Genomic DNA, 16,082 nt, shown 5'->3' on the forward strand with positions numbered 1-16,082 from the left:
ACTAAGTTAAAGGGTCTTTAATGGAATCAAAGCATTCAAACAAAAGCTTAACGGCCATTGCCTAAATGCTTTAGAGGAACTTGTACAAGTACTTACAAACCCCTCTTGATTCATCCATTATAGACCAAACTCAATTCGATTTATTAGAGTTTTCTTTTAGATGTAAAAACGAGTAGGAGGAAAAAAGTTTGATATTGACCAATATCTGTTTATGAAAAGAGAATTTTAATGAGTTAAAATCATTTACTTTTAGTATTTTGTTGAAAGATGAGACAAATCGAATTTTTAGGGTTTTTTTAATGGAAACAAAGCATTCAAACAAAAGCTTAACGGTCATCGCCTAAATCCTTTAGAGCAACTTGTACAAGTACGTACAAACCCCTCTTGATTCATCCATTATAAACCGAATTCGATTTGATTAAAAAATGTTTTGTAGAGAAAGGTGAAACTAATTGAATTTTAAGGATCTTTAATGGAATCAAAGCATTCAAACAAAAGCTTAATGGCCATCGCCTAAATGATTTAGAGCAACTTGTATAAGTACGTACAAACCCCTCTTGATTCATCCATTATAGATCGAATTCGATTTGATTATTTTTAAAGAAAACTTTGGAGTTTTGAAAATGGGGAAGGAGCATTTTGTTTAAGAAAAGATTTTCGTTTAAGAAAAAGACGCTTGGTGTTGACCAAGACGTTTATTATGACATTTTTAAAGTATAAGGATTAAGTATAAAGCATAACGGAAAAGAAACTTGATGTTGATCAAGTGTTTGAAGTTATATAAAAACTGATTGATTTTATCGCATATGCATTTCATCTTAATTAGAAGGGAATGAAGCCTAAAGCGAATGGCAAGATAAAAAACAATAATCAAACACAAGATTACACATACAAGAATATGACAAACAAATCGTGAAATAATTCTAGCAAGACTATTAAAGAGATGAGAAACTTAAAGAAAATATTTTTGATCATTTGAAATGTTTTTTTGAAAGAAATTTCTAAACATACATCTAAAAACATATTATTTTTGGTCTTTTTTAATGTGATACAAAAAAAAAATTAAATATGTTTTGTTCTTTTGTTTTATCATTTTCCAATAAATTACTTATTATAAAACTAAAAAGAAAATATGGGCCAGGGGGTTTACCTCTTGAGTTAGTGGTGTAAGGTCCAAAAAACTTGCAATGAAGGAAAAAAAACTTAAAGCTGGACCGGACCGGGTATGACCCGGATCCGCCCAGCACCACAGAGCTTGTTATCGGGTTAAGAAACCCTAGGAAATTAAAAGAGGAAAAACGGCCTCTCCCTTTTCACCTAGAAATCTCTCGTTCTCCCTCATCTTTCAATCGCAAAAACAAAAAAAAACAAAAAAACAAACAACAATAATAACAAGAAACCTGCGATCTCTCTCCTTGATTTCACGATCCATCACAACCATCAGCAAATTCAAGACATCGACTTTTTACTTGAAGACGCAGGAATCCTGTCATCTGGATACCAACTTTCACTGAAGGTACAGGAATCTTCATCTAGACATCGACTTTTTACTTGAAGATGCAGGAATCTTGTCATCTGGATACCAACTTTCACTGAAGGTACAGGAATCTTCATCTGGACATCGACTTTTACTTGAAGATGCGGGAATCTTATAATCTGGATACCAACTTTCACTGAAGGCACAGGAATCTTCATCTGGACATCGACTTTTACTTGAAGATGCGGGAATCTTATCATCTGGATACCAACTTTCACTGAAGGCACAGGAATCTTCATCTGGACATCGACTTTTTACTTGAAGATGCAGGGATCTTGTCATCTGGATACCAACTTTCACTGAAGGTATAGGAACCTTCATCTGGACATCGACTTTTACTTGAAGATGCAGGAATCTTGTCATCTGGATACCAACTTTCACTGAAGGCACAGGAATCTTCATGTGGACATCGACTTTTTACTTGAAGATGCAGGAATCTTGTCTTCATCAAAGGTGTAAAATAAATACACTTTTGATCCAAATTTCATTGATTTGAGAGGTCTAAATGATTAGAGACAAAAATCAGTCCAGGAATAAGCTGGAGAAAAACGGTCACCAAGACTCTTCCTCATGAGGAATAATCTCATCTAAGGATTTATCCAATCCAAAATGGAAAGGAAAGCTAAAGAAAAACACTCCCACAAGGGATAAACTCAATGGGGAATTTATAAAGGATATACACTTTTCTGCTTAGGGAAGACGCATGTCATTCGGAGGTTGATACGACCTAATGAAGTAGGTCAAAAAGAAACATCGAGAAATGCGCATGCACATGAATAACGTAGGTATGGATGATGTAGCCATGAATGAATGCGTGTCATGTATATGCTGACAAAACTGACAAAGATATATGTACTGGCGATGACCGAAATTTCATAGTAAGTACTCGGTAAGCCTCATATGGGATGACAAAAGTCACTGATGGATTAAAAATTTTGCTATCACATTTGAATCTCTTGGTGGGAGGGTAACACACATTTGGAGCAGGGTTCGTAGTCCAACCTCCTAATATTAATAATCATGAACCCTTCCTTGAAAGAGATGGATACAAACTTTAGGGATCACTGGGGATTATTCAAATTCAGTGTTCAGTTAGGGGATATTAAATCACACATCCAAAACCACTACATGCGAATATGTACAAACCATGTCATGATGATAGCCTGTTTTGAGCGACCGCTTAGCTCTGTACTTGAAGGTTAAATCATTCTTGAAGTAATTTGTTGACATTCCTTTTTGCAAGAAGTGGAAATAAATAAGAACAACAAACAATTGGGCAAAGGCTCAAATTTTATTTAATAGAATGGTAGTCTACAAAAGGCATGACTCCATGGATCATTACAAAGCTTGGAAAATGGCAAAGATTGGAAAAGTCTACATCGAAATACAATGATCACTATTCTCCCTAGCAACTTTGAATTCCAACTGTGTTTCCGCTTTAGTTGAAATCGTATTCGGTGAGGAGTCCTTGGTTGCTTTCAAGTAATCGAGTCTGGCTAGATGCAGTTACTTGCCATAATCCTTAATTTTTGCGTAGATCGCCCTTTCAGGTTTTCAATCTACCAGGATGACTATTTTTTATTTTATGTCTCTAACTTTTGCCTGGACCGCCCTTTCGGGTTTTCAGCCCACCGAGACGCTAATTTTTGCCTAAGTCGCCTTTTCAGGTTTTCAACTTAGCGAGCGGTTCTTTTATTTTTTAGGCGAAGTATTTCTTGACTGCATCAGCATTCATAGGTCGGGGAAGCTCTTCTCCATCCATAGTTGCAAGGATCATTGCGCCCCCAGAGAAAGCTTTCTTAACAACATATGGACCTTCATAATTCGGCGTCCACTTGCCCCTAGGATCAGGTTGAAAGGACAAGACTTTATTGAGCACAAGATCACCTTCTCTAAACTCTCGGGGTTTGACCTTCTTGTCAAATGCTTTCTTCAGTCTCTTTTGGTATAGCTGACCATGACATAAGGCCGTCAATCTCTTTTCTTCTATTAGATTCAGCTGATCGAATCTGTTTTGACACCATTCCACCTCAGTCCACTTGGCTTCCATCAAGACCCTTATTGACGGGATCTCTACCTCTACGGGAGCACTACTTCCATCTCATAGACCAAAGAGAAAGGGGTTGCCCCTGTTGAAGTTCGGACAGACGTACGATATCCGTGTAAAGCAAAAGGAAGCATCTCATGCCAATCCTTATAAGTAACCACCATTTATTGCAAGATTTTTTTGATGTTTTTGTTAGCAGCTTCAACAGCACCATTCATCTTAGGTCTGTATGGAGAAGAGTTGTGATACTCAATCTTGAAGCTCTCACAGAGTTCTCTCATCATATTGTTGTTCAAGTTAGAGCCATTACCAGTGATGATTTTATTCGGGATACCATATCTACAGATGATTTGGTTTTTGATAAACTTGACAACTACCTGCTTTGTCACATTGGCATATGAAGTTGCTTCAACCAACTTGGTGAAGTAATCGATGGCGACCAATATAAAACGCTGACCATTCGAAGCTTTGGGTTGAATCATGTCAATCATATCAATTCCCCACATAGAGAATGGCCATGGGGAAGAGATAACGTTGAGCAAAGTCGGGGGGACGTGTATCTTATCAGCATAAATTTGACATTTGTGGCACTTCTTCACAAACTGAAAACAATCAGACTCAATTGTCAACCAATAATAGCCTTCTCGAAGCATCTTATTAGCCATGGAATGACCATTGGCATGAGTACCAAAAGAACCTTTGTGAACTTCTTTCATTAACATGTTTGCTTCGTGTCTATCCACGCATCTAAGCAAAACCATGTCATAATTTCTTTTGTACAAAACATCCCCGTTGAGAAAAAAATTGAAAGCTAATCTTCTTAAAGTCTTTTTGTCTTTACTTGATGCCTCGGGTGGGTATTCATGATCCTTGAGGAAACACTTTATATCATGATACCATGGTTTGTTATCTATCTCAATTTCCGTTGTGAAGACATGGGCGGGCCTATCGAGGCGCCTAATTGTGATGCGAGGTACTTCATTATGGGCATTCACTTTGTACATGGAAGACAAAGTGGCCAGAGCATCCGCCATTTGGTTTTCTTTTCAAGGTATATGATGAAAAGTGACTTTGTTGAAGAATGGCAGCAAACGCCTAGCATAGTATCTATACGGGATCAACCCTGGATGACGAGTTTCCCATTCGCCTTTAATCTGGTTGATTACTAATGACGAATCTCCATACACGTCGAGAATTTTAATCCTCAAATCAATAGCTTCTTCAAGACCCATGATACAAGCTTCGTACTCTGCTATATTGTTCGTGCATTCAAAACAAATTCTGGCGGTGAATGGAACATTAGAACCATGAGGAGTAATGATGACTGCCCCAACTCCATGGTCATAAGAATTAGAAGCTCCATCAAATACTAGACCCCACCGAGATCCAGGTTCAGGTCCCTCCTCACGGCCTGGCTCTTCGTAATCTTTCATTCTTAGATACATGACATCTCCATCAGGGAAATCAAATTTAACTGGTTGATAATCTTCAATAGGCTGGTAAGCCAAGTGATCCGCTAAGATGCTTCCTTTGATAGCTTTCTGCGTACGGTACTCTATGTCATATTCGGCCAATAGCATCTGCCAGCGAGAAATCCTTCCTGTTAAGGCGGGTTTTTCAAAGATATACTTGATCGGATCCATTTTGGATATCAACCAAGTGGTGTGATTCAGCATATATTTACGGAGACGCTTCGCTGCCCAAACTAAAGCACAACAGGTCTTCTCAAGCAAGGTATAGCGAGATTCACAGTCAGTAAACTTTTTGCTTAAATAATAGATGGCGTGTTCTTTCCTTCCAGTATCATCTTGTTGGCCAAGGACACAACCCATAGAATCCTCCAAAACGGTTAGGTACATGATTAGGGGTCTACCCTCCACCGGTGGGATCAAGATAGGAGGCTCAAGTAGATACTCTTTGATACTATCAAAAGCTTTCTGGTAATCATCATTCCATACAATGCTTTGATCTTTCCGAAGCAACTTGAAGATTGGCCCACATGTAGCAGTCATGTGAGATATAAACCTGGAGATGTAGTTCAAACGCCCAAGGAAGCCTCTGACTTGCTTCTCGGTTCTCGGTGCAGGCATGTCACGGATAGCTTTAACTTTGTCCGGATCGACTTCAATGCCTTTCTGACTGATAATGATACCCAATAGATTTCCAGATCTAACACCAAAAGTGCATTTATTTGGGTTTAAGCGGAGCTTGTATTTCCTTAAACGCTCAAACAACTTCAGTAAGTATATCGCATGATCTTCTTCAGTGTCAGGCTTGGCAATCATGTCATCCACATAAACTTCAATCTCCTTATGCATCATGTCATGGAAGAGGGTTGTCATGGCTCTTTAGTAAGTAGCACCAGCATTCTTCAAACCGAAAGGCATCACTCTATATCAGAACGTTCCCCAAGGCGTAATAAATGCAGTCTTTTCCATGTCCTTAGGCGCCATTTTGATCTGGTTTTAACCGGAGAAACCGTCCATAAAGGAGAAAACATTATACTTAGCCGTACTATCTACCAACATATCAATGTGGGGCAGAGGGAAATCATCTTTAGGACTGGATTTGTTCAAATCTCGATAATCAACACACATTAGAACCTTGCCACCCTTCTTAGGAACTGGTACTATGTTGGCTAACCATTGAGGGTATTCTGATGTAACAAGGAAACCTGCGTCAATCTACTTCTGAACTTCCTCTTTGATTAACACTGCCATGTCTGGGTGAGTTCTTCTCAATTTCTGTTTGACTGGTGGACAATCTAGCTTCAACGGCAAGCGATGTACTACAATATCTGTGTCTAACCCTGGAATATCTTGATAAGACCAGGCGAAAACATCAACATACTCTCTCAACAATTCTATCAATCTTTTATTAACGTCTTCAGCAAGTAGTTCCCCAATCTTGACTTCTTTCATGTCTTTCTCATAACCCAAGTTGATCACTTCTATTGGTTCTTTGTGAGGTTGAATGGTCCTCTATTCTTGTTCAAGCAAACAGGAGATCTCCTCAGGAATTTCTTCAATACTTTCTTCTTCAGCTTCGTACACAGGGAAATCAAAGTTGGGAGGGGGCATAGGGTCATGGTTTTCAATGGGTTTATCATGAATTAATCTGAACATATGATTTATGCTTTCTTTTAGAAACAGATAAATGCGAGAATTTTATGCAGAAAATGAGAGTGGTTATTATCTTTTCTTTGTTAAAGGGTTTTTTAGGTTACCATTTTCCAGAAAAGCAAAAAGTAGAATAAAATATAGGAAACAAAATAACATTTTATTGATGATATTATAAATTTGAAACAAAGCTCGACACACATTCTCTTTTGCCTTGGGCAGAGCAAAAGGAGTTATTTTAATGAGGCCCTAACACAACATACTCTCCCTCCTTGGGCAGAGCGGAAGGATTTTCAAAAGAAAACAACAACAAAAAACATTACTTAGAAATGTGAACTACAGACGGAACATCAACAACACTCCAATTCTGGAAAACCATTCCATGCACCACGAAGCTTGACGAATCCTCTTCAGCGTCATTTTCAATAATAGCATCTACTTCAGGAGGTGTAGGATGATCAAAACCCCCACTGTGAAATATCTCTTGCATCCGGCGGGTAACAATGTCTTGTTTACTATATCTTGTAGACGTAGGAGAAAAACCAAGACCTTCACGAAACGTGTTATTGGGTAGACTCAAAACTTGACCCCAACCTATAGCAGAACCATCTTGAACCACTTGGCGTGCATCTTTCAAAGAAGAGATAGAGGTCCCATTCTTTTCAACATTCTTGTCAGCAACAGAGAGTGCCTGGAATTGAGTTCCAATGGCTTCATCAACATCGATGTAGGAAAATGATGAAAGATGACTGACCACTAGCGCCTGCTCTCCATCCACTGTCACCAACTTTCCATTACTTATGAATTTCAATTTCTGATGGAGTATGGAGGTAACTGCCCCTGCCTGGTGGATCCATGGGCGACCCAATAAGCAGCTAAACGCAGCCTGAATATCCATTACCTGAAATTTGATTTGAAAGGTATGCGGGCCGATCTTCATTGGAAGATCCACTTCTCTGATAACACTCTTTCTCGACCCATCAAAAGCCTTGACAATGACCCCACTGTATCTCATTGAAGCGCTTTGATACGTAAGCCTAGATAAAGTGGATTTGGGCATAACGTTCAAAGACGAAGCAGTGTCCACCAATACATTAGACAGAGCATCTGACTGGCAGTTCATTGAAATGTGTAATGCCAAGTTATGATTTCTGCCTTCTCCAGGAAGCTCTTCATCACTAAAACTCAAGTTGTTGCAAGCAGTTATATTTCCCACAATCCCACCAAATTGGTCGATTGTTACATCATGGTCGACAAAGGCTTGATCCAGAATCCTCATCAGGGCTTCCCTATGCACTGGAGAATACGCCAACAAAGAAAGCACAGAAATCTTAGAAGGAGTTTGCAATAGTTGATTGACAACCTTGTATTTGCTCTTCTTGATCAACTTCAGAATCTCATCATCACTGGAATCAGTGTTTGTCCCACTAGACTGACCTTCAACAAAACTCGGTTCAACATGCACAACTGGATTTCTCACTGGCACTTGTTCACCAAACGGAATTTCAACCCTTTTCTGAGGCGATGGTGCAAACACGCGTCCACTTCTCGTCACTCTGCTCATACCAGCAATATTATCAACAGAGGGCACATTAGGTATTGGAACCTATCTTCCCTCTTCGACCATAGTGTCTTTGGTCTCATATCAAAATGATTTTCCATGCTCCTTGTGTGTCCTTTTAAAAAAAATGACTTTTTGTTGACTTTTGAAAAGGACCTATAATGTTTTGGTCCATATCTCCCAAAAGAAGCATTTTTAGACTTGGCATGTGAGAGACAAAATTGTAGAGAATCAAATTTCCTTCAAAATAAGCTTTGGATGGAAAATTTCTGATGTTCCATGTGAGAGTTATGGCTGGTCAAAGTTCAGTTGACTTTTGGTTAAAAAACCCTAACTTAGAAACTTTGAGTTTGGTTGATTTATGAACTTTCCTCGGTGAATCATGATCAACCTTTGATCAAATAATGGATGATACTTCATAATGAGGATGTTGACCAAAAATCAAAAGTTTTGACTGTGGTTTGACCGTAGTTTGACTTTTAGGTTAAACAGTCGACTATTGATTGTTTGGGCCATTGAATGAGCAATCTTTTGAATCGGAGCTTGAAAATTGGCATGAGGGTACTTTGAATCATATGAGAGGCCATGTAGTCCACTCGAGGTGTCGGAAGTTCAGACTCCTTGATTAGATCAGAAACCCTAATTCAGAGGTTGTTGTTTAGGAGAGAGACTGCATGCTTCTTTCTTGTGTGTCTTGGAGCTTTGTGTATTGATTTGAATTTCAGTAGGAGAAGTAGTATGGGAAAATTTTGGGGTATGACAGTTCCATAATAGGGTATCTTATCCTTAATAGAGATGTCTAGGAAAGCAGAATACACTTCCAAGGTAGGAACCAAGTGGTAGTCAGCGAACGTGAAGCAACAAAGAGAAGAATTGTAAAATTGGAGCAAGGTGTGGATTCCATCCCACTTTTAATTGGAGCAAAGTCTGTCTATCCCTTTTTATTCCTCATTTTTAATTGTTGAGCATGTGAGTAGGCAGACGACAACCTCAGAAGTGGTTTTGGAAGAGGCATCGATCATAGGACCAATGATAGAACTCTTTTCTTTCCATCTTTGCCAATTTCTATTATGATTATCTTTGTGATGATGGGAGTGTCTTGGAAAGCCATAAAATCTGAAGCAAAAGGGTTTAATATGACCATACTTTCCATAGAAATGACACTTCCATAATCTGGACTTAATTCTAGTTTGACCGTTTTATTGCTGGGCAGGATGTTGGAACATTTGGTCTGACATTGTTGATAAATCCATCTTTTTAATAAAGGTATCTTTTTTCACACATGAATTAATAAAGGACTGGTAGTTAAAACTTATACCAATGAATTTTCTACCTCTTTTTTCAGTTTGAGAAACTTTATCTAAAATTCCAGATTTACTAGCTATGCTTTCAAGTTTGGAAGATAGAAGATTTACCATATCTTAAATCTCAATATTTATGGCTTGGAGTTTTTATTTTTCCTCTTGAAGTTGAGTCAAGTCCTTCTTCTATGTTTCACTTATCTTGCAAACTTGTTCAGTTTTATCACAAAAATCTTTGTAGCAGATAGCTAACTCTTAATTAGATATTATAAGAGTCTTAATCAGATTGATACCTCCTTGTTAGGGCTATGACCTTTTTTTTAACTTCTCTATTATTTTTTAGAGGATTATATGTTGTGAAAACTCTTCCTTAATCAGTATTGTCCCTTATGATATTTTAGACATTTGGTCTAGTCTTTAATTTATTTAATAGTTGATTGAGCTCATTCCCTAAAAGTACAATAGCGATTGACAATCCTTCATCAGTGTTCATGTCATATTGATTTTTTTCATTTTTAGTTTCGGAAGTTCTAAAGCTATTCTCTTTCTCCTTCTCAGTTCTGTCACTTATTATCATTTCAAAGGTGTGAAGTGACCCAATAATTTCATCAACTCTCATGTTGTTAATGTCTTGAGCTTCTTCAATGGAAGTTACCTTCATGTCAAACCTCTTAGGTAAATACCTGAGAATTTTTCTGACAAGTTTTGCTTCAAACATATTTTCTCCCAACGCACTAGATATATTTGCAATTTCAAGAATATTCATATGAAAGTCCTGAATGCTTTGATCATCATTCATCTTTAGGTTCTCAAATTTTGAGGTTAAAAGTTGAAGTTTAGACATCTTAACTTTTGATGTACCTTCATTAGTTGTTTTGAGGATTTCCCAAGCATCTTTAGCTATAGTACATGTATTAATTAATTTGAAAACATTCTTGTATACTCCATTGAATAGAGTATTCATAGCTTTGGAATTTCCAAGAGCTCGTCTATCATCCTCATCAGACAAATCTTCCTCTGATTTTAATGACACATTCCCATCTTTGTCCTTTATAATGGGATGATCCCATCCTTTCAGAATAGCCTTCAAGACTTTTCTATCCATGGATTTTAGAAAGGCAACCATTTTGACTTTCCACCACTCATAATTAGAACCATCCAACAAAGGTGGTCAGTTGTTGTATACTCCTTCTGTATCCATAGTACCAGAAAATATTCTACCTAGTGCTCACCCAATAAACAGAACAAGGTGCCTGCTCTGATGTCAATTGAAATTATAGCACTTACACAACAGATGTCAAGATAGATGTTCTAACAACACATAATGTTCAGACAAATGTTATAACATCTGCTGACTTATAACACACTTATCAAAACTGAAAACTAAATGCAGAATGATAAATCACACAAGGAATTGTTAACCCAGTTCAGTGCAACAACACCTATTGTGAGGGCTACCAAGCCATGAAGGAAATCTACTATTAGCAGTACTAGTTCAAAGCCTAAACAGTCTCACTTTACAACTAATCTCCTAATCACTACCTAGTGCAATTTAAACCTAGATATCAACATATAGATATGAGAACTCGACATCCAAATTTTAATCACCGCAGTGATGAACAACAGTCACACACCCCGTACCAAGGGAACCCAATAGAAAGATTACACTTTCCAATAAAAAATACTTATTCAAGAACCTTAACTAAGAACAATACTCGATCTTATTTAAAAGCTTTGATCAAGGTATATAAAAGTGCAGTACATAAACTTAAATATCACACATGATTATTCACCCATTTTGGTATCAACAATACCTACTTTGGGGGCTATCAAGCAGGGATAAGTCCACTATGATAGTATCAATTTGAAGTAATATGCAAAAAACCTTCGGTTCACACGTAAACAACCTCCAGTTTACAGCTTTCTCGCCTAATCACTACATGTGCTATACTTCTCTCTAAGACTCACCTAGGTATGAGGCCCACCTCAAACCCCCTCAATCACAATCTTGATAATCAATTACAAAATGTTAGAAGACACGCTTCCAAAACACAGTCACTCAATGCTTAAAAGCTTATGAATGAGCATAAAACTTACAAATCAATGAAAACACCAAACTCTTCTATAAAGATGATATTAGAGAGGCTCACAACAGACAAGACTGCACAAACCTTAACAAAAACTACAATGTAAGTTCCACACAAATACTAGGTTTGATGCTTGTGTCGCCCTCGGTTTTTTACCGTACCTCTCGTGGAGAGATACACGAACTGACTCTTCCCCTTCTGCTTTTTGTGTTTTTGAAAATCAGAGAGTCGCCACCGACTTTTATTTTATCCAATTAAGGAAAGGTTTATAAAAGAAACAGAAAAAAGACCTTTAAGAAATTCTGGGTAAGGGGGTAGGTTATACAAAGGGAAGGTGTTAGCACCCTTTGTATCCATGGTTATCCATGGGCTCTTAGATTGCTTAGCTCACTTATTTTGAATCATTTTTCTCTTGCCTTGAAATGCTTGTATGTGGTTTCAAATACCTTTGTAAATTGACTTTGTAATGATCCCTGTGCGGATGTATACAAAGTGTTTTATCTTTCAAAAGATGTTTTGAAAAAAAGAACGTTAACTTCGTAATGATCCTTGTTTGGACATATACCAAGTATTGTCTTTTTTTGAAAGTTTTATTTTGAAAAACAACAGTATATGAGACATTTGTTTGTTTGTTTTGAGCAAGCAATTAGGAGGTCTACCCTAAGTTATAAGGTCTTTTCCTATTTCCTTTATAAAATTCTCCTTTCACCGGATGTAAACGAAAGTTCGACTTTGCATTTGAAACAATAGAATTTGATTTTTGATTTTGAAAAGAGTAAAAGAGGGATTACCCTAAGAGGTACAAGTGTGATTGTGTTTTGATTCAGATATTTTATCTTTGAAGTTAGTGACCTAACGCTTCAATTTTTATCTTTGACATACACGCAGTTTTATATATACATAAATTAAAATGCGGAAATGTAAAATGCGGAAAATAAATCTACGCTATTACATCGATTGTGCGGGAAATGTAAACTACGCTATTTACATGAATTTGACAACCTATACACTTGATCTATGAATTTCAATTGCAAGAAAATCAAAGAAATAATTTTTTTTGGATTTTTTGTATGATTGATTTTAATTAGAATTAATGTATGATTAATTTAATTAAAATGAGAAAAAGGTAGAAATAAAATTTAAACCTAAAAATTAAGTTTGAAATATGTTCAAAATGTTTGTCAATTAGTTTTAAAACAAAACTAATTTTTTTTGGAATTTTTTTGAGTTATTTTTGAAAACTATTAAGTTAAATAATATATAATTATACAAATAATTACATAAATAATTAAAACTTAAAGAGAAAAATATTCTAAATATGTACAAAATTATTCTATGATATATAAACTATATTTAATATAAAGAACAATTTTTTTTATGATTTTTGATTGGTTAAAATAATTAAAAAGCAAATATATAAATATATACTAATTAATTATATAAAATATTTTAATATTTAAGAAAAAATAAAATATTTTATGTCAAAAAATAATAGATTATTTTAGATGCCTAAAAATATTTTTATTATATTTTTTTGATTTTTTGAAACTATTTAAATTAATTTTGCAAAGAAATTAAAATAAAAATAGAAAAATATATTAATAGTAATCCTGTGTGGTAATTAAATGAGGTCTATGATATAGGGGTGTATTCTGATGCGTTGAATGTGCTGTGAAATTAATCCAATGGCTTAGATTCTGGATGCATGGTGCGCGTGGATAGAGGAATAACATGTGATCATGCAGAATTTGAGAGTCCAACGTGGGACCCACGTGCAGTTGACCAGCGAATGGGGTGGAGCGAAATGGCCACGCGTGTTGGTCAAATTTTCCACCTTACTATTCATCATCTTCTTCATTGGTACCTGCGGAATTTCCTGCAAACTTACCTGCGGATTTCCTGCGGATTTTGCTTCCAAATCTTCAATCTTTTGAACGACCTACAAAATGAAAATAAAAAAGAACAAGGGCCACCCAGATCACCTAAATGGACCCTTCTAAACATGATAGCATCGTTAGTTTTTCCATTTGGAGCTTGTATCATGGAGAACGAAAGCTTCACATGTTTGAAGCTCAAAAATGGTGGAGCTTCAAAACCACGTTAAAGCTTGCATGTGATCACTCAAATCTACTCTATATCATGCCATGAGTCCATGTAGGTGGTTAGTTTTCATTTTAATCAAGCATGCATACGAAAACGAAAGTTATATGTGTATGTTCATGGAAAACGCCCTACATGTGTTATGACTCTCATGGGACCATACAGAGAGTTTCTTCTTACTCTATATTACTTTAGAAGATGATTGGAAGTGTTTGTTTGTATTGATAATGGTTGGAAACCACAAAATGAAAATTACAAAGTTTTGGTATTTTTTGAGAATTTTTGTGAGTTTCTTTGCTATGCTCTTGCCAATTTTCGTGTGTGCAACATTGATGAAGCATACCACTTCATTTATAAGCTAAGAAGTGCTTAAAATCTAAGCCAAGAAGCATTGATTGCTTTGTTGAAACTTTGATTTTTAAATATTAAAAATCTTTGAATTTTTTACTAAAGCTTGCTCTTCTTCACTTCTCTTGCTCTTAGCCTCCTTTGTACTTCCTTTTGTTGTAGAAAATAAGCTATCTTGATGACTCATTCAAGAGACAAAGCCTTGGATAAGAATCTTGCATCATTTCTTTTTCACTTTAACTTTAAATGTGATAAAATTAAATCAAAAAAGGAAAAAAAATGCTATGCGCCTTGGCTTGGTCGTGGGAGGCCCTTCACATTATGGGAAACATGTTTGGATCATGAAAACTTGGCCCCTTTTGGAAAAAAACATTTTTGATCAATGTTGATTTCATGCATTTTCCCAAAAAATTGGCCAACTTCAACAAGGCATAAATCCATCAATTTTTATCATATGAAGGAGTTATTGTACTTTTTGGAAACCTCAAAGAGTCCTCTAACCAATGTCTTTGATCTCATATCAAAATGATTTTCCATGCTCCTTGTGTGTCCTTTTGAAAAAAGTGACTTTTTGTTGACTTTGAAAATGACCTGTAATGTCTTGGTTCATATTTTTCAAATGGTGAATCTAATGACCACGGGACCAATTGCATTTGAAATATAATTGAATTTCCTTCAAAATGAGCTTTGGTTTGAATTTTTTGGATGAAGGATGAGAGAGTTATGAACAGTCAAAGTTTAGTTGACTTTTTAGGAGAAAACCCTGATTTTGAAACTTAGGGTTTTGTTGATGTTTGATCTTTCCTTGATGAATTATGATCAACCAATGATCAAATGATGAATCTTTTGACAAAATATGGATGTTGACAAAAAATTTCATTTTTGACTGTCTCTTGACTTTTTTGGTCAAACGGGTCGTCTGTTGACTGTTTGAGCTGCTGACTGTGCGTCTGAGTGAATTGAAGTTTGAAAATTTGTATGGTGGTACTTTGAGATATATGGAGGTCCATGAAATCCATTTGAGATCTCAAAAACTTGTTCTCCTGAAAAAAAACAAGAAACCCTAGTTAGGGAATGTTTGTGCAGGAGACAGTTAAGCGTACCTGATTTTTGTGCAATGCTGAGTCTCTCCTAATCATGTGATATTCAGAAGACTTCTAGAACAAAAATCTTGGAATTTTGAAATGAAAAAGATTGATTACATTGATGGTACAAAACATGGAGAATTGTACTGTCAGCGGTTTTGACTGTCTACTGACCGTTCAGGTATTAATGTAGCAGTTAAGGTGAAAATTCAACAATCAAAGTTAATATTTTTGTTGTTTTTGTTTTGAGTTAATGATAAAAATTTATTTACATGAGTTGTTAGAAAAACACATACATAATAAATAAATAATATATACTGTATGCGAGCAAAATTACCGATAATAACCCTAAAAAACATTTAATGCACAGAAAAATAGATATTTAACTGGCAGAAAACACACAAAATATTATCTTAATAATTAAGCAACAATATGACAGATAGTACGACATTTAATACTGACAGTACAAATATTACATACTATAATGAACAGTACTACGAGTGAACGGTACGTTATTAAAAAATAAAAGATACGACAAACTTTAAGAATGACGATTAATAACCCAAGCTACAAATAATAACATGTAGACGATTGGGAGCGTAAACATCCCAGGTCCACATTTTTCAGGACTATGCAGACAGAAGAAGGACATGATTACCACCACGACGGTGATGACCATAAGAAAACACGTTTCCATCCGCTTCGCCATTTTGCTGGGGAAGAAAAGAGAATGAATATGAAGTAGAAATTTGAGAGATGAGTTAGAATTTGATGTGAGATTTTATGAAAAAAATGAGAGGTATTTATAGAATGAAAAGAAGGATAGAGACGTTGGGGAATGAAGTGATTCCGTACAAAAGGAAAATTTGAGTGGAAGTAGGATTTGAAAGAAAGTGC

The 16,082-nt window shown here is 36.1% G+C and overlaps 1 protein-coding gene across 1 annotated transcript; it reads right to left on the reverse strand.

Moving 5' to 3' along the window:
- Positions 1-7,022: 7,022 nt before the first annotated feature.
- LOC131604881 (uncharacterized) lies at positions 7,023-8,267 on the reverse strand. The gene has a single exon (XM_058877296.1). It carries the CDS (start codon positions 8,265-8,267, stop codon positions 7,023-7,025), a length of 1,245 nt encoding a protein of 414 aa, XP_058733279.1.
- Between the last annotated feature and the right edge of the window lie 7,815 nt (positions 8,268-16,082).

The sequence above is a fragment of the Vicia villosa genome, linkage group LG5 (genome assembly GCF_029867415.1).
Source record: "Vicia villosa cultivar HV-30 ecotype Madison, WI linkage group LG5, Vvil1.0, whole genome shotgun sequence".
NCBI lineage: Eukaryota > Viridiplantae > Streptophyta > Magnoliopsida > Fabales > Fabaceae > Vicia > Vicia villosa.

Excerpts from the sequence above, each read along its gene's own strand:
- LOC131604881 (XM_058877296.1), bottom strand. The coding sequence starts at position 8,267 with ATGAGCAGAGTGACGAGAAGTGGACGCGTGTTTGCACCATCGCCTCAG.